Source organism: Nicotiana tabacum, chromosome 9, assembly GCF_000715075.1.
Source record: "Nicotiana tabacum cultivar K326 chromosome 9, ASM71507v2, whole genome shotgun sequence".
NCBI classification, from domain to species: Eukaryota; Viridiplantae; Streptophyta; class Magnoliopsida; order Solanales; family Solanaceae; genus Nicotiana; species Nicotiana tabacum.
In genome coordinates, this window is record NC_134088.1 from 127,453,342 (window position 1) to 127,472,454 (window position 19,113).

A 19,113-nucleotide genomic window follows, 5' to 3' on the forward strand; every position below is an offset into this window, starting at 1 on the left:
TATATTATAAGTGTGAAAACCAAAGTGCAAAGTTAAAAGACCAAAATATCCATTAAAAGCTAATTAACATTTTTGCCCTTCATTTAAATACTACTCTTATGTCATTTTTGTACCAAAAGCAAAAGGTAAAAATATCTCATAATAAATTGAGCCTTTAATTCTCTACTACACTTTACATGAAAACGTAAAATACAATGTACCGTATAAATGTTTTTTGAAACTTGCAAAACATTTTTGTAGTCCCAACTAAATTTATCTAATATCCAGTTGAAACTCTTTTAGTCATTTTCATTTTCATAGTCTTGCCCATTAGTCTTAATTGGATAACTACTTAATATATCTGGTCTATTAAAAATATCTTATGCTTTTTGTATTCTCAATTAAATTCATAGAATCTTTGCTTTGAGAACATTCGAAATAAAAATACTATTAATGATATTTGATAGGCATATTATTCTATAATCAAACTAAAATATAGTAGTAATGTTTACTAGCTAGCGCTCCTTGTATTATAAGGAAGACTAAGTCTGCCATTTTTTTCGTCAATGGTAATATGGCAATCTAACTTCACAATTTTGGGTTACCTTATGAGCCTAACAAATCACTTGCTGATATGGATGACATATCTAATAAATTCTTGGATATGGTGGTGCTTTGGACAATCATTGGGGTTGCAACAAGTTAGAGGACATGTTTGTGCCAATGAGAGTTTAATAAAGTCTACTATAAAAATCAAAGAGCTTACAGGGCTAAACACTTTTTTCTTTTGTGTTCAGATAAATATTTTTTCGGTATGATTTCTTTAGTTTTTACTCGAAGTATATAGTTTTTTGCCACGCCGAAGGTGTTTTGGTTTTTTGAAACAAGCTAACAAATATATCTAGATCACCATAAGATATCAAGAACTCATACTTCTTTCTTTAATTTTTGTCGCTCAAAAATATTTTTTTATAATATTAATTTATATTTTTTTTAATTTTTATATTTATTGATATGGGTACACGTGCAACCGCGTAACCAGACATTAGTTAAATAAAAAATCTGTCGCACCTAACATGGCCGACCAAATGTAAATTACTAAAATATATATACTATGTTAAAAAGAAACAACCTCGCTCTCCCAAGCCTCCCAGTCTCTTGTTCATGGTCTTCTTTTTTTTAGGAACAAATGTAAATAAAATGCTCAGCAAAAAACACCTAGTGGGAAAGGAATCTTGATATGATCAAGTATAGACAAATGGTAATTATAAGAGGTCAATCTCAAGCATATAGATAATTGATTTCTGCTATCAAGTTGCATAATTATTTATTATTTATTAGCTGTAATTTGTTTATATGCAATATTTAGTGATGATAATGGCGCGTTCATGTTCTTAAATCTCTAAAGTCTTCTATTATTAACAAGTCAATGGTTATTGAAAAAAGAAAAACCTAAATGGAGTACTATATATAATAATTTATTAGTAAAAACTAAAAAGAACCCACCTTGACTTGCTCTCACCAAGTACTCTTCAAATCTCTTGTTCATTCTTCTTTTTGGTAAACGGTCAGCAACAATATACTTAGCAGGAAACTGATTAGCATTATGTGTAGAACAAATTGGTAATAAGGGTGTGAAGCCTAGATCATTTCTTTCTGCTCTGTCAAAGTTACCAAAGGTAATAAACTTTTTAACAAACTTACTTAATTTTCTTTTGCCATTTCTTTCTTTCATCTTCCTTTTTTGCTGGGTAATTCCTGCATTTGTTCTAGCTTAACTTGCTGCAGGTCCATGATCATTCTTGCAGCTTTTTTATCATAATAAGAAGAAGAACACAACAATCATCCAGGTTTGCATTTCTTCAGTTTTAGTTCACAGCTTCTTTCTGTTAGCTCATACTTTCTTTATGAACAATAACAACTAGGAGTGTTATGATTAGGAGCAGATTTAGGGGGGGTGGATCGCCGAAAAATCACGGCAAAATCTATTTTTTACCTCTATATATATGTTGCGAATCTGCTTGACATAGCCCATAAGCATAGCTTAGTGATCAAGGGGTTCAAAACTTTTGTAAGGTCATTGGTTCAATTCCCACAAGCTACAATTTTTTTTAACTTTTTTCTTTTTTGAACCTCCTTAGCAAAAATCCTGCTTCTGCCACTGATTATGATTTTTCAATTGTTAGCACAAAGATTGAATCCTTATTGTCACAAAACATTCTGGTTTTCATGTAAATTTTCCATCAAGATCCTATCTGAGAATGTTGTTTTCATGTACGTTTAATGTAGTTCCATTAGAATAAGCTGCTAAAGTCACAGTAGTTTTGAAAGATTCCTTCTTAGATCCAAGAGAGAAATTCTAGTGCTAGTCAAACCTTCCTATATAATGCATTCTTTGGCAACTTATCCAGCTCTTTGTTGGTCAATATATTTTTGTCACATTTAGTTCAGAAAGACTCATCATGCATAGTAAGTGTAAATCCTTCTGAAAATTCAACTAATTCCCATATTGTGCTTGCTATTCATGGCTGTGATTAGATCTACCAATGCATCACTCAATTTATCAGATTCACTACTTTTTATGACTTGTGGAAACATCTCTAGTTCGTATGAAATGCCCATCTTCTGAACAATTCTGTGATTTGTTTTTTCCCTGATATTATCCTGGTGAATTTTTTCCTAGTTGCCTAATTGTACTATATAGAGTTACAATACGCATTGTGAATTCAGATATAACTTATGGATTAGTTTACAGGGTAAAGTAGGATCACTTTCTGCATATAAAAAGAAATTAAAATATTATACAGGGTACTTATTCTATTTCATGCACCAAAACAATGTAAAAGCAGAACTTATCCTTTATTTTTTCCTGGAATATTAATTGTTAGTTGTCATCAAGCATTACATGTTTATACAGTAGGAAAAAATGTTATAAGCTCATGTTTGGTCTTGGAATGTGATTTCTTTTTAATTTCTTACTTGCAGACCTGTCTATGCCATTCTGAGGACTACTCCGCGAGAGAACAAATGTCTGAAATAGAGAGGAGATTTCTTGATACATTTTTGTATTGGGCAACTCAAAAAGGGAGGATTAAGGATGGGAGGTTGAGAGGACATGGAATGCAAGTTGGAGATACTGTTTCAGGTCCAAGGGCAGACTTATCTTCTGCTGAAGTCAAAGAAGGTTATGAGTTTCTCCTTTCACTGGATCCAGGAAGGTGGCCTTTACCAAATTTATGCAGTCCATTGTTTCAGAAGTTCATTGACTACATCCTTCAGAATGTGAAGGATCTTTTCAAAAAAAAGAAAGAGTTGAACAAGTTTGATCTTCTAAAGAAAGAGTTTCAAGTCCTTGAAGAAAGTCTAAAGTATCTGAAAACCTTCCTCAGATTCATAAAAGATGCAAGTGTGGAACTAGAGAAATCCAGAATTCTCTTTAATCATATGGAGGTTGTCACTCGGAATGCTGCTTACATCTGTTACCTATGTTTTGTGGAAGAAATGGATGAAGACCTGGCATCTTGCTTGATTCTTAAGATCTCAAACGTTTTGCAAGAGATCAAGCCCATTGAGCCCCAAGTCGCGAAAATATATACAGGGGCTCTAAGATGTTTGGTTAAGTCACAAAATCAGTACAACCAGGATGTGATAAAACTTGTTGAAGATTCCGTTCATTTTCTCTTGAAGGACCATTCAAAGTTATTAAATAGTGAAGCATGTTCTTTGATGCTTCCTCCTATGAAGGATCAAGCCGAAAGCATTTGCCAGGCATCAAAGCAATTGCTAACATTGCTTATTTATCCACCTGAAGATCCATATGTTGACCAGGGAAAATTGAGTGATATACTCACTCACGTTGAAGGTCTTATTGCTGAGGTAGCTTCTGTTGCTTACTCTTTCTCTGTTGACAAAGCAGCAGAAGTTAACTTGGTATTCTCTGACTTATTGAAAAAGATTGAAGTTGTCATGAAAGACCTAAATGACAGGATTCTGAAATCTCCACTGTCATCAAAATATAATTTCCCCAAGACAGATGGACTAGGCTTTATTGACTCCCTCTTACGCTATCTGAAAGAGCTGCTGCAAAATGGAAAGTGTGATTCTGCTGTCAAGGATCTTATTGCAGAAGCTCAGGAGGAGTTATCTATCTTAAGATCCTTGTTGGAGAAATTTGTGAAGCAACAGCATGCCTTTGAGGAGGTGAAGAAACGTGATCTTTGGACAAAAGTGATATCTCTAGCATACCAGGCAGAACGCATAATTGATTGCCTGGTTATGGGAGATTATCCTGTTTGGTATCAGCATTTGTTATGTAAGACCACAATAGAAATTAAGCTTGTCAATGATCAATTAGCAGAGTTCCATGTGCAAGAAGTTGAAGTCCTTATCGGAGAAGAAGCACCAGATCTTGTCCCACAAGAAGTTGAGATAACTCCAGGATATGATGAGGTAGTGGTAGGTTTTGATGAAGAGGCAAAGTCACTTATAAAGCAGCTCGTTGGAGGACCAAAGAAATTAGATTTTGTGTCTATTGTAGGGATGCCTGGTCTTGGAAAGACTACACTTGCAAAGAAAGTTTATCATGATGAAACCATAAGGCATCATTTCGACGTCTATGCTATGTGTTGTCTTTCCCAAACATATGACCGGAGAAAGTTGTTGCTGGAAATTTTGAATCAAGTCCGAGGTCCCAGTCAACAGAATGAGAAAGATCCAGTAGTTGCTCTGCGAAGATTTTTAATGGGAAAGAGGTACCTTCTCTACATTGATGACGTATGGAGTATTAACGCATGGGAAGAGTTCCAGGGATGTTTTCCAGTTAATGAAAATGGAAGCAGGATTTTATTAACCAGCCGACTCAGTGATGTGGCTTCAGATATTAACCCTGCTAGACCACCTCTTCAACTTCGTTTTCTTTCTACAGAAGAAAGTTGGGAACTCTTGCAAATTAAGTTATTCAACAAACCAACTTGCCCATCAGAACTATGTGAAGTAGGAGAAGAAATTGCAAGAGAGTGTCAAGGACTACCTCTCCTGGTGATTTTGGTAGCTGGTGTTTTGACAAAGAAAGAGAAAAACAAGGAAAATTGGAGAAAAATTGCAGAAAGTATAAATTCAGATACTGATATTAGTGAAAAGTGCCTTGATATAATAGAATTGAGCTACAGGCACTTGCCAGATCACCTCAAGCCCTGCCTTCTCTATTTTGCATCATTTCGTGAGGATGAAGAAATTCCAATCTCAAACTTGGCGTGGTTGTGGACTATTGAGGGATTTATTCCAAATAGAGAGAAAAAGAGTGTAGAGCTCGTTGCAGAAAGTTTACTGAATGATCTCATCGGTAGAAGCTTGGTAATGGTTAACAAGAAAAGGTCTACCGGAGGAGTCAGATCATGTCACATTCATGATATGCTACACGATTTTTGTGCAACAAAAGCTAAGGAAGAGAAGTTTATGCAGATAACAAGTACTGAGAACAAAGATTTGACTAGTTCCTTTTATGAGCACCGGAGGCTGTGCATTCATCATAGCCTTTATTGGGCAGGGAGGATCGGAAACCTGCAAGTTCGTTCTGTATTCTTCAAACCCCCGAAATCTGGCTGCCAAGAATTTTTTGATCTCGAAAACTTCAAACTTCTAAAAGTTCTGCAAATGGAATGTCCTGTGTCAGACAGTTCATTCCAGAGATCAAAAGAGCTTATTCTTTTGAAGTACTTAGGAATCAAAGGCTATATAGAATCTATGCCATTATGGATAGCAAACCTTTCAAACCTTGAAGTTTTGCTTGTAATAACAGTGGGCAGCGGTACAATATTGCCGATGGCCATCTGGAATATGCCAAGGTTAAAGCATGTGCATGTACAACCTGTTGCATCTTTTGATGGACGCATTCCTCGCAAATCGACAAACTTATGTTGCTTAGAGACCCTGGCCACTGTGTCTCTCACTAATAAGCTAGCAGACTACATGATCAAGAAGGCGACCAGACTGCGAAAGCTCAAGTGCCACTGTAAAGAGCCTTTGAAACTCAAATTAGATGCTCTTCCACTTGAAACACTTAGTGTGAATGGTAAGATCTTGAAATTCAGCATGCCCGAGACGCTGACAAAGCTAACTTTATCTGATGTTTCGTTGCCACAAACTGAAATGTCTAATATCGGGAGATTACCAAATTTAGTGGTTCTCAAGTTGGAGCATAGAGCATTTCAGGAAGGAAAATGGGACGTTGAAGATGAAGAGTTTCCGAGCCTTAAGGTTCTTAAATTGAGGTCCCTCAAAATTACAGAATGGAATGCCTCAGATGAGTCCTTGCAAAACCTCGAACGGCTTCTGGTAGAAAGTTGCTTCCATCTTCAAGAAATCCCTTCTGCTATTGGAGAAATATCAAGTATAAAGATGATTGAAGTGAAACGGTGTGGTGAGTCTCTTGAAAAATCAGTCAGGCAAATTCAGGAAGAGCAAAAGGAAGAATATGACAAGGAGATCAAGGTCATTATTTATCACTTAGATTCCTCAGCCTGACAAGCAAATAAAAAGATGCAACCCTGGTTTAACAGGTAAGTGACTCAAGCTTATTTGCACCATCTTCTTAGCTTGTACATTTAACCTCTTAAATCTTATTAAAACAAACCTGAGAAGTGTTTCTTTGCTTTGCAGAGGAGAAAGGTTGTGATTGAATGATAGAGGAGATATAGATCTTCAGCATAGTCATGGATGATTTTAAGGAACCAGTGATTCTCTTTTTTCCTTTGTTTTTTTTATGCACAATAACATATCCAGCTAGATGGAAGCTGGGAAAATTGATAACATTTTCTTTTCCAATTTGTGTTTGTACTTGAAAAATTATTTCTTTGGAAGGATCCATTGCATTGACATGTGAACATTATTTCTTTATATGGTATTTTATATGCTTGCACATTGATAGTTTGTGAAGAAGTTACCTCTGTCACAGGAAATATGAGATAACTTCAGGGCACTAGATGTTTTATGTGGGAAATGGATATCAAAAAAAGTTGTGAATGATTATGTAAATGATAAAAAAAGTCATGGCATCATAGGTTAGTAATAGCTAGCTCAAATAATGGCAAAATACAACCACAAGGAAAATGGGGCATTGAAGATGTTGTGTGAGGTCTGGTGAGCACCTGCTGGTTCTGGTTTCAAAGTACGTCTGCAAAACATGGAACAATTCTTGGAAGGTACTCTTAGTTGAGACTAGAAAATTGTGTCTGCCCACCAAGCTGAGAAAAATAATAAACATCCAAGTTTAGAAAGTTAAGATATAAATCCATGAGATTACATGTTAGCCAATAAAGTAGATTGCAGGTTTTGAGTTAGTGTTGGATATGTTGATTGCAAAACCAATTAATGTATCCAACAAAGAAACACCTTGTAGAATGCTTTAACAGGTCATCTGGCTGCCAATTGAGAAGCTTTGTGAAATTTACCATGATAACATAAACTCATGCAATACAAGGAACATTTAGAAGACCTCACTCAAGATTGCACTGCCTAGACAGTTATTCAATCCACACAATATTCTCGCACATTTTTGTCTCAGGCTCCTGCATGAGATAGCAATCAATGTATCGCACAATATTTTTCCCCGCCAAAAAAAAATAACTAAATTAAAGGCAACCGAATATAAAGTGTCCCACAAGCCCAAGAATATGCAGCCAGACAACTGCTTGAAGCATGACTTGTTTCCACCTTGAGCAGTCCCTTTCTCTACCGCCAGTTTAACACAACACAGCAGGATTGACATTAATTAGCTCACAAATTATAACATGGGATAAGGAATTGGAGAAGTGAAAAACAAAGAACATCATATGAAATCATGATATTTTTTACCATCAATAGCATCATCCCTTGACATCATTGTCAATATAGAATTTCAGAAGTGGAACTAAACTTGAAGTCAGTCTGTTTCACTATTTGTTTAAATAGGTAACAGTATATTCATCAGCAACCATATTTACAAAATATCTAAACAAAAGCTTGTTCATCTTACAAGGACTACTTACTAGGACTAAGTACAGAGATTCCAAAAAGTCTAGTAAAGATTCAGCATCTTCTACAAAGTTTTCTTTACACCAGAAATATAAGGCTATTACACAGTTCATCTCAAGTCTCTGTGTAGAGCTACTACTATCTTCAAAGCATCTTGTATTTCTCACTCCATACAGTCCACCATATACAAACTAGGATAGATTTCCACCACCTCTTACTCCTTACACTGCCTCCCACTTTGTTCCAGCACTTCAGCATATAAATAGCGGACTCTGGCATGACCAGTCACTTTGCAACGTAAGACAAATGACTCTCATTTTCAGCACACTCCTAACATAAAAAGCATCTTGAACTTAACAGTATTCCCCTTCTTTGCAGGTTTTCATGAGTAAGGCATGCTCTCCTTACTGCCAACCAAGAGAAACATCTCACTTTAACAGCAGTCCTGGCTCTCCAACTATTCTTCCAAGGCCATCTTGTGTCTTGTTATCCAGTAGCAGTTAATGCATTATATGTTGATTTAACTGTTAAACATTTTCTGCCATTACCTTCCCCATGGAATCTCCAGTGTCAGTTGTGCCTTTGAACATGTCCAGCATCTTGAAGAACTCAGTAATTCTATCCACCTCCCGATCATTCAGCACTCGCCAGTCGCCTAAAAGGTATATTCCAGCCTTGTAAGCTCCAATCTTCAATAAAAGCATCTGGTATCCTGCACAAACTGAATAGATCTGAGAAAACTTCTTTTAGAGGGCCATGTAAAGCAATCTGTTTCACTATTTAAGCCATAAAGTGGTATCGCCTATTAACTTTAAAGCCACTCAACACAACATGAAATAAAACAAACGTGCAAGCTTTATTCATGCTAACTTGGGAAATCCATGGGTAGAATAAATGTGCAAGTCTTCCTTATAAACGAAGGGTACAGGTAGTAGATATCCCCTCTAGGAAGTCACTTCCTTTCATGCACATAACTTCATCCCGAAGTTTGACTTTGTGTATACTGCAAAAAGCAAAACTTAAGTTAGATTTTTAGAACCCCAATAACCACTCTATCTAGCAGCGTTAGTATACAAATTCATGAGAAATTAGGAGCACCTAGTTGCTAGGGTTCTTTAGGGTTTATAGCAACGTAGTGGCGCTATAGGGTGTGCAGGATTTTGTCGCCGCGGTGCATCTACATTGTTATTAACACGACGTTTGTAAAATCTCGCTCGCCCTCTTCCTCGGCTTGGAATTGCTTGCTCCATAGGCTTATCATCCACAGAACCAATAGTTGTAACATAAGAGGCCTCTAAAGTCATCTGGCTAGGGGTATTATCATAGTTAACCTGTCGATCAGGACGGGCAGGGGAGTGGTGTACGTCGTCATCATCAAACCCGTCTCCGAAATTATTCATATCAAACTGCTGAGAGGGTGGGGTCTGATAAAGTACAAGTTGAATGTCAACATTATGCAATTCAGAACCATCCCCATTCCCATCTCTAAATTGTGTTGAACTACATGCCATATCAAAACGGGGCTCTGCAAACTGTGATGAATCCATACCAAGCTCAGCTTCAACATTTAAATTTCCATCACCCTTAACAGAACCACCTGCACCACTATCGCGCTCCAAATCCGAATTTGTATTAGACATTTCAGACCTTTCTTCAACATTAGTTGCTGCTATCGCACGTCTCTTTTTGCGTCTCCCTGCCCTTCCACGTTTATGTGGATTAACAGCATGATCAACTAAAGGCTGCTCAACTGGAACATACATTGGCTGAACACGAAGCCTCTGAGCCTCGATCGCTGCTGACAAACCATCACTGCACATCTCCATGACTTTCCTTCCAGCAACCTCCATTGATGGTTGTTGTCGCAATTCAATCCCATATTGATATATCATATGCAACTGACGCGCCTGGAATTACAAAATCGAGGATCATTATTTTTCTAATACAAACTAATAAAACCACAGCTGACATGATAGTTAACTAGCTCATCAACCTTTTCCTCCTGTATTTTTGACAGAAAATAAGGCCCACAAATACACCGAAAAAGTTAAGGTATAAATGATGTGAAAATAAAAAGAGCAGTAATAATTCAACCGAAGTGTCTTCCAAGAGACATGCTATCAGCAGCTATCCAAAAGTTACACATGCCAGAAATTATTATGAAATGGAAAAAAGCAATCAAAAAGCAAAAGTTTGCTGGGCATAAGGCTGAAAAAGGTAGAGATGTATTCCAGGATACAATGAAAACCAACTTTTGAACAATTTCAGATATCTACCAAAATATACACCTAGAGAATAGGTTCAAAAATTATAATATATCACTGGTGCACACTATACAATATATCAAATGAACTAATTAGCTGGTTTTTCTGACATAAGAATGAATTCCACAGAAAATGATACATTATATAAAAAATGCGATTAACTTATCTTAATGCAAGTACATACCATAACCTCGGCCACTGGTGCAAGGGATGCATACCCTTTTGGAAATTGGAAACTGGGATTTCCGATAATCTGTCGAGTAATCCGACGATACCAGACAAGGTAATCATCATCATACGCAATGGGTCCATCTGCTAGCCGGGCTTCACAAACTTGGTTAGCACGATCATTCCAGACAAGTATGAGCCTCGCATGTTCTCTAGCCCAATCTGTGTTTTGTCGGCCACGACGATCATGCATGTCGTGATTGTCCGCAAAATTGCAGGAAACAGGTATGAATTGACGCATTCCGAATTGTCTGAGGACCCTGTTGGGCTGATGCATCTCCAACACGTCCCAACATAGGAGCGGCACCACAGCACGCCAAAAGTACTCTCCTGATCGACAATACTCGGGAAGATTCTCCATCACATCTAGAGTATACGGCTCCCAAACAAACTGTTGGGAAAAATAACAAACTATTAGCCATAAAATGAATATAACACTTGCTATAAAACATATATAGAGCTGATAAGTTATACATGTTCATCAACAAGGTTATCTAGCTGGTCCCGAAATAATGGCAACACGTATTGCGTTGTATGTGTCCAACTAAGCTGAACGTTCCATTTACATGCATGTGGCGGACCAGGGAGATCATTGGAGAATCTAATAGCACCCTCTCTTGCCTGACGTCTGTCTGGATGAACCATCTTCAGTCTCTCCCATGCCCATACCTAAGTATATCAAAAATAAATAATAAAATTAATTTTATATTAAAATGAAAATATAAATAATCATATAAGGAAATACATGCCTGTAGAAGTGGTATGAAGCCACATAACTCATTGTTTTTTGGCCGAGTAGCTCTACACAATGCACGGTACAAGCACGCCAACACAGCACTACCCCAACTATACGTACCAATCTGCGTGATGTCATCGAGCAGCGTCAAGTACATTAACTTAACCTTGTTTCCTGATGTGTCAGGAAACAGTATACCCCCGATCATCCATAACATATAGCACCTAGCCCTCTGATGTACAACTACCTCATCTGCATCATCATCTAGCAAAGGCAATTGCTCCATGTATGTAGCTAGTGCACTAATCTCAAGCCTACTACCAAATAAACAATAACTATGTGGTCTAAAACCAAGCAACGCGTCGCACATATTCTGCCACTCTTCGGTCTTTCTTGTACTATCAATGCCCAATACTGGCCTTCCCTCTACTGGCAATCCATACAAAATAGCTACATCCTGTAGCGTAATAGTGGCTTCCCCAACTCTTAGGTGAAAAGTATGCGTCTCCGGACGCCATCTCTCAACAAGAGAAGTAATAAAAGCATGGTCTAATTGTATACGTCCTACTCGATAGACCCCGTAAAATCCTGCATCAATTAATATTTGCAGGACACGTCGATGAATGGGACGATCATGAACCAAATTCCAAAAATTACCATCTGATCGTCTACATAAAATAGGCTTTTCCACCTCACCATTCCATACGTCCTTCGACCTGTGATGGTTTTGTCTTGTCAGTACGCTATGGTCTAACGACCCAGGATGTAGCTGTGTCAACCTCTGATCCTCCATGTGACTGAACCTATATATATATAAAAAAAAAATAATCGCGTTAGGTTACTTTTCAAACATGCATCAATAAATCAATAAAGTTATACTGATAAATCATGTCGACCAACGAACCATCAGTCAATGACCAATAGACATATACCAAAACCTACCATGATCTACTCTATATAAAGGGAACAACATCCTCATTTGTTCAAAGTTTAAACTACCCATCCCTCTCATTCAAATTAATTGAGTTTCTAGTTAAAAATTTAACCATGCCAAAAAAACATTTTTTTCATTGCACAGTTTAGCAAAATAACATAAGGGAGAAGGTAGTTCGAGGAACCCTCAAGGAAGGAGTGAAATTTAAACACGATTGAGCCTTATCTCGAACCTAACATGCTTGGTTGCTATTTGGACATTGTCGGTGATAAATGGTACGATAACCTTTACTTTTTTTCAGAACCAACCAATATCTTTCAATCAATCCCTCGAAATCACGGGTCATATTATAGAGGGTGAGGTACACTCTTGGAAACCTAAAGGGATACGTATATGCCTATATGGGGAGAAACTCTGAAGTGGGTTGAGTTATACTCTAAGCGGTCCGCCTAGGAAGTGTTATGTCGATGGAACAGTCTTCCAGTTCTGCAAGCTATATCACCCACATACCAAGCAAATCATTTTCTAGATAGAGGAGCAGTAATTCAACTTTTGTCTAAAGGAATTCTTGAAATGGAAAAGTCAGTTTCATGCATTGGAAGACATTAAGTTTTGGAAAGGAGATGAAGAAGAGTATTGGGATCTCTTGGAGAATGAAAAATTGCATTGCATGAAGGACTTCCAAAGCATTTGCCAGAAACATTAGATTATTATTCAACTATTGGGGAGCCATATTGCAGTCAGAATAAAGCGAGCAATTATCTCAATGATAGACAGGAGATTAGAGAGCTTGAGGAGAACCTTTAACTTAATTATGACGATTATGGTTGGGGTCAAAATCCACCAGAAGAAAAAGAGGAGGAAAAGGAGAAAGAGGAAGAAGAAGACGAAATGTAAGTGGTGCTTGATAGCGAAGAGGATGATTAGCATATTGTACTAGAATTATGATGTGGTGCCTTAAGCTTCTTTTTTTTATAACCGTGGTGTGCGGGCCAGCTTGCGTGCACCTCGACTAATTCCACGGGATACCTGCCACCTCACACCAGCAACAAGTACTAGGTAACTCTATCCACCAAGGCTTGAATACAACAACAACAACAACCCAGTATAATTCCACTAGTGGGGTCTGGGGAGGGTAGTGTGTACGCAGACCTTACCTCTACCCTGGGGTAGAGAGGCCAGGGTAAAGGCTGTTTCCGATAGACCCTCGGCTCCCTCCCTCCAAGAACTCCCCACCTTGCTCTTGGGGTGACTCGAACTCACAACCTCTTGGTTGGAAGTGGAAGGTGCTTACCACTAGAGCAACCCACTCTTGTCCCACCAAGGCTTGAATAGATGGGAAGAAATCACCTAGTATTTGCCTCCGCTGGGATTTGAACCTGACCTCATAGTTCTCACCCACTTCATTGACCACTAGGTCACACCCTTGGATGCAATGTGGTGCCTTAAGCTATTATCTTGTTTCTTTAAATTTCCGTACTTGTTATGAATAAAATTTGTACCTTTGCAAATTATCATGCTGAACTGTACGAACATTTTCAAAATCAAACAGCCAGCAATTCTCCGAAAACTAACTATTTAATTCATTTATCTTTGATAGGTTTTTGATAAGTTAAACACTAACAGAATGTCTTCAGCAGATTCAGTTTTTTAAAAAAAAAAAACTTACATTCAGTTTAGTGAAACACTTTATGCTCTCAATACATCTAAATATGCATTTTATCCGGAAAAGTGTTGGCATTCTTTGGGGGAAAAAACAAGCAGATGAAGGGGAATTGAGCAAGCATTAGTCCGAGATAAGTACAAAAACTCATAACTGACATATATACTTAGGTTTCAGAAGATTCAAGGCAAATCTCAACAACTATGTGCTACTAAAATTATCCCCATATCTTTGATTACAAACTCAAAACCATAAAATCTGAACCACAATGCAAACTCGACACCACTAATTTACACCATAAAAACAGTAAATACTACTACATAAAAAGTCAACAGCATGCAATTCAGAATTAGATAGGAACAAAATTGGAAGGGCGAATTGGCACTGTTAGGGCTTTTATCTTGGACGAACCTGAAGCCTCGAGAATACAGGTACGTGCTTTTGCTGAAGAAGAAGAAGAAGAATAAGTCAGAGAGCGTGAAACCTGGCAATGAAGTTCCGTTCGTCGGAAGGGGGCGGCGGATGGTTTCACATAGCAGACCAAGGTGGAGGAGCACTTTATTTGTAAATTTCTAAAAGCTTGTACCCGATCTGCTCTCTTTTTTTCTTTGTAAGTTAAATTAAATGTTAAATTAGGCAAATGGCCAAAAACATGGGAATAAACACACTATATTCGGTGTTGTCTAAGGTTATTCAATTTCTATATTAACTGTCTAAATTATACAAGTAATTCTTAAAGTTAACAAAAACAATAAAAGAGAAGTAGAATAGTTGTTTCGCTAAAATTAAAGTAAACTAGTTTTAAAGTACGCGTATTTTGCTTGAAACTCGTCTCAACTACAACACAATTTTAAAAGTCACATACATTACTAAATAATATGTCTGAATTATAAAATAAAAATTAAAGTAAAATTATAAGTTCTTGAGAATGATGAATGCTGATCATATTTAGCTAACTGAAATAAATTTAGAAGTACATATATATATATATATATTGGGAGAGATTAATATATAGATAAATAGATAAAACTTAATATAATCTAGCATTAGAGTACGTACATTGTACTTGAACTTATAGTAATGAGTATAAAATTATAAAGTTAGATAAATAATTTTAAACAATGTGTTTGAGATAAAAAATAAAATAAAAAATAAGTTCATGAAAATAATGAATATAAGTCTAATATGTTTGACTCAAATAGATCAAGTAGAAATATCATCTCCTTTATTTTTCAATTGACTTCTTAATACGAAAATCAAACTATTTAATTTTCGCCTTAATATGTCAGTTTGTTAAATTTTTTAAATTTATAAAATATAGGTATTAAAGAAAGAATAGTTAATAAATAAAAGTAATATGCATTATACTTTTTTTGTAACAAATTGATATATGTTATTCTAATTGATTTTAAAATTCTAAAAAAATTAAAATTTCTAACATAGGAAATTAACAAATATTTTATAATTTTATTTGATTTCAAAGTGTGAACATTTTAATACATTACAACAATATTGTTCCTACGAATTGTCATGTATTGTAATATTAATATTTTTAATTGTGATGAAAATTTAATTGTAAAATATTACTATAGAGAAAAAAGAAAGGATGATGGCAATACAATTACTTAATTTGTGTTAATCTAAAATATTTATTGTGTATTTTATTTTTAGTTTTGAAATTGAACAAACGGAAGTCAAAGCGCGAAGCGAACACATTCAAAGACTAATCTTACTCTTCCTTTTCTTTTTAAAAATTGAAAATTACTTTTCCTTTTCAAATCTATTATATTACACACAATTCAAATAAGGAAGGCTTTGGTACACAAAATATAGTTGATTTTGAATAACTAAATATTAGGACAATAATTAAATAACTATTCCTAAATATTAGGAAAATAATTAAAATGACTTTGTCCCGTGTATATTTTTTTTTAAAGGGTAAAAAAGACGAACGACATTTTGCTAAGGGCCTTCGTGCTTTTAATATAATATAGATTATACTAGAAAAAACATTATCAAATGAAGCAATATTTATATATGACATTAGGAACTTTCTAGCTCATTTTAAAAAAAAAAATAGATACCAATAAGTATATACTGTGTTCGAGAATTTTGGACTTAAAAATGATGAGCAGTTTTTTGTGATAAATATAAAGAATTAAAATATAGCAATTATTAGAGAAAAATAAGAATCTGAAAAACTTAAGTTATATGTCAATTTAGGTACATTTGAGGCCTTGATATTTAGAAAAAAAAGTACTACCTTGTTGTTGCGGGTCAACAAAAGTAAGTAGTCTAGTATTATTATTTTTTTATAATAAGTAAGTAGTCTAGTATTATATCTATTTAATTTACATAGAATACAACCCTTTAAAAACTTATTTATAATCCCTATAACTGTTTTTACAAAATTATCTTTAGTACAACTTATTTTAAAATCCTATCTTTTTAATTAAATTATATACAACTTTTCATCGCCTAAAATCTCTCTTGAGATTCTCTCCACTTAAAAGTTATCTTTTTATGATTCTCCCTCACCTAACATATCAATCAATATCAATTTTCACCCCCAATTTCTCTCTCTTTGAACCCTATACATCATCCAAAAATAATCTAAGGCTTACGAAATTTTCAGCGGAAATGTGTTTGCTTCCCCCGTTTTTTTTATAATATATTATTTTATATTACATATACATATATTATGTTATTGTATATTTTAATAATATATATTTTATTATATACATTTAATAATATATACATTATATTTGTTTCCCTCAAATTTGCTTCTTCTTTATTTCCCCATCAGCGGAAACGTGTTTACTTCCCCCAATTCTTTTTATAATGTATTATTGTATATATTATATATATATATATATATATATATATATATATATATATATTTATTAATGATGTTTCTTTTCATCAGTTCAATATATATATATATATATATATATATATATATATTTTCTTTTTGATGGTGGTCAAGGGACCCTTTAAAGTTTGCTAAAATTTTGGGTCCTCTTTATTTGATTGATTATTCACACAGATAGAAAGAGATGAGATCATTTGATATATCAATGTGAGATAGTGCTATAGTGGTCATCAATAATTAACAATATGGAAAAAATTTAGGGGCTAATTATGAGATATGTTTTAAAATGGTATTCCCCTTTAATAGGGACTCCATACATTTGTTGTAGAATATGTAATTCTATTATTAGTTGTAGATTATGAAATATTTTATAAAATCGTAAGTAATAATGAAAATTTCCCTTAATTTAATTCAATGACTTTCATAGTATCAATGATGATAAATAATTCTTCACCAAATAATAAATAACCCTATGTTGGCCTTTGTTTGATTTCCCCTATTTGATATTGATAGCATTATAATCCAAAGGGCTAGCCATTTGTCACGATCCAAAATTCTAACATGTCGTGATGGCGCTTATCGTGGTACTAGGCAAGTCGATATTTAAAAATATTTTCAACGCTTTTAACAGAAAACGAATTTAAGCAGTTTAAACAATAAAAGATTTCATAAACAGGATAGAAACCCAAAATACAACACGGAAGTTCCAATCACCGGGGTGTCACAGAGTACATGAGTATCTATACATCACAAGTCTGAAAAATACTGTCTATAATAATCTGCAACTAAATACAATAAGTAGAAAGATAGGGAAGGAGAAACAAGATCTGTGAAACGCCAAACAGCTACCCCGATAATCACCGAGAATCCGAACTCCACAACTCAGCAATCATCGTGACCGGAAGCACCTGGGTCTGCACACAAGGTGCAGGGTGTAGCGTGAGTACAACCAACTCAGTAAGTAACAAGACTAAATAAAGAACTGAAAATAGTGACGAGCTATACAATTATAATTCAATTACAATGATTTAAACATAGGAAAGTAGGCATGCTCTCAAGTTCAATAAATTAGGTCAAACAGTTATTCCATGACAAGTTTAAGTGAAACAGAGTGTAATATCTTTCAGAAATTTCAAGAGAGTGATACATGGTAGTTAAGTGCAACAATAATGACATCAAATGCATCCTCTCAAGGCCACAGTCACTCAACCCTTCCATTCACTCAGCACTCGGCACTCGCACTCAGTAGGTACATGAGCTCACTGGGGGTGTGTACAGACTCCGGAGGGGCTCTTTCAGCCCAAGCGCTATAATTTGCACGGACAACTTACGTGTTATAGTATAATATCTGGATCCGCACGGATAACTCACGTAATGTAGTATCAATATCTCATAATCAGGCACTCGGCTTCACTTAGTCATCAGTCTTTCGGGCTCTCAGTGATCATGAAAGTCAGCCCCAACAGAAATGATATAATGTATCAACAAGGAATAATAGAGACTGAGATATAATAAACAAGTAAAACTGTGACTGAGTACAAAATAGCAATTTAGCAGATAATTCAACATATACACGACCTCTGTGGGTCCCTACAGTGCCAACATATAGTCTAACATGATTTGTGATTCGATTTCTCTACTACATGGAGAATGTACAGATAAGAACAGATTATTCAACTACACGTTTTCACAAAATTTGACCAAGTCACAATTCCTACGGTACATGCTGTCACCTAGCATGTGCGTCACCTCAAAACCAAATACATGGCACGTAACACTGGATTTCGAACCCTTAGAACCAAATTTAGAACTGTTACTTACCTCAATCCGAGCAAATTCTCTACTCCAACACACCCTTGCCTCGCGAAACGGACTTCGAATGCCTCGAATCTAGATATAAAAATTGCGATATAATCAATACGGGCTAAAGGAATCAACTCCATAAGAAAATGGTAAGTTATTAATCAAAATCAAAAATCGGCTCAAAAGCCGGGCCCCGGGCCCACGTCTCAAAATTCAATAAAAGTCACAAAACCCGAAAAGCCCACTCAACCACGAGTCTAACCATACCAAATTTATCAAAATTTGACACCAAATTGTCACCTAAATCCTCAAATCAAACTCTCCAAATCCCTAACCTCAAACTCCCAATTTACATATTAAATACACACCAACTACAACTAGGTGGGAAAATCAATGGGAAAACAAGATTATTGATAAAAAAAATTAGCACAAGGGACTTACCTCAAGAATTCCCTCGAAAACCCTCTCAAAAATCGCCTAAATCGTGCTTGAAATGTTTGAAATAAAGCCAAAATCGCGAATCCTTATTTTAATAATCTGCCCAGGCTTTCCGCTTGTGCGTGCACTTAACCACTTCTGCGGCGTCGCAGAAGCGACATCACCCACGCATTTGTGGTCCCTCAC

At 35.6% G+C, this 19,113-nt stretch overlaps 2 protein-coding genes across 10 annotated transcripts; one reads left to right on the forward strand and one right to left on the reverse strand.

Moving 5' to 3' along the window:
• Positions 1-1,476: 1,476 nt before the first annotated feature.
• Positions 1,477-6,896, forward strand: LOC107781996 (putative late blight resistance protein homolog R1A-3). 3 transcript variants are annotated; one of them, XM_016602825.2, is made up of 4 exons: positions 1,477-1,658; positions 1,788-1,829; positions 2,965-6,536; positions 6,637-6,896. In XM_016602825.2, exon 3 carries the CDS (start codon positions 3,007-3,009, stop codon positions 6,499-6,501), a length of 3,495 nt encoding a protein of 1,164 aa, XP_016458311.2. In that variant the 5' UTR covers positions 1,477-1,658; positions 1,788-1,829; positions 2,965-3,006; the 3' UTR covers positions 6,502-6,536; positions 6,637-6,896. The 3 variants fall into 3 exon arrangements, with proteins under 3 accessions (XP_016458311.2, XP_016458310.2, XP_016458309.2); XM_016602824.2 differs by having other exon boundaries at positions 1,478-1,658; positions 1,768-1,829; XM_016602823.2 differs by having other exon boundaries at positions 1,520-1,658; positions 1,753-1,829.
• A 990-nt stretch (positions 6,897-7,886) lies between these two features.
• LOC107781995 (serine/threonine-protein phosphatase 7 long form homolog) lies at positions 7,887-14,450 on the reverse strand. Of its 7 annotated transcripts, none has more exons than XR_012695097.1 (7): positions 14,226-14,447; positions 11,231-12,020; positions 10,956-11,150; positions 10,438-10,872; positions 9,088-9,896; positions 8,860-8,992; positions 7,887-8,701 (listed from the first exon to the last, which is right to left on the reverse strand). XR_012695097.1 is itself a non-coding variant. In XM_075222274.1 (6 exons), exons 2-5 carry the CDS (start codon positions 12,008-12,010, stop codon positions 9,105-9,107), a joined length of 2,202 nt encoding a protein of 733 aa, XP_075078375.1. In that variant the 5' UTR covers positions 12,011-12,020; positions 14,299-14,450; the 3' UTR covers positions 7,887-8,992; positions 9,088-9,104. The 7 variants fall into 7 exon arrangements, 4 of the variants coding, with proteins under 4 accessions (XP_075078375.1, XP_075078377.1, XP_075078376.1 ...); XR_012695098.1 differs by having other exon boundaries at positions 7,887-8,710; XR_012695099.1 differs by having other exon boundaries at positions 8,563-8,701; positions 8,800-8,992.
• Positions 14,451-19,113: the final 4,663 nt, after the last annotated feature.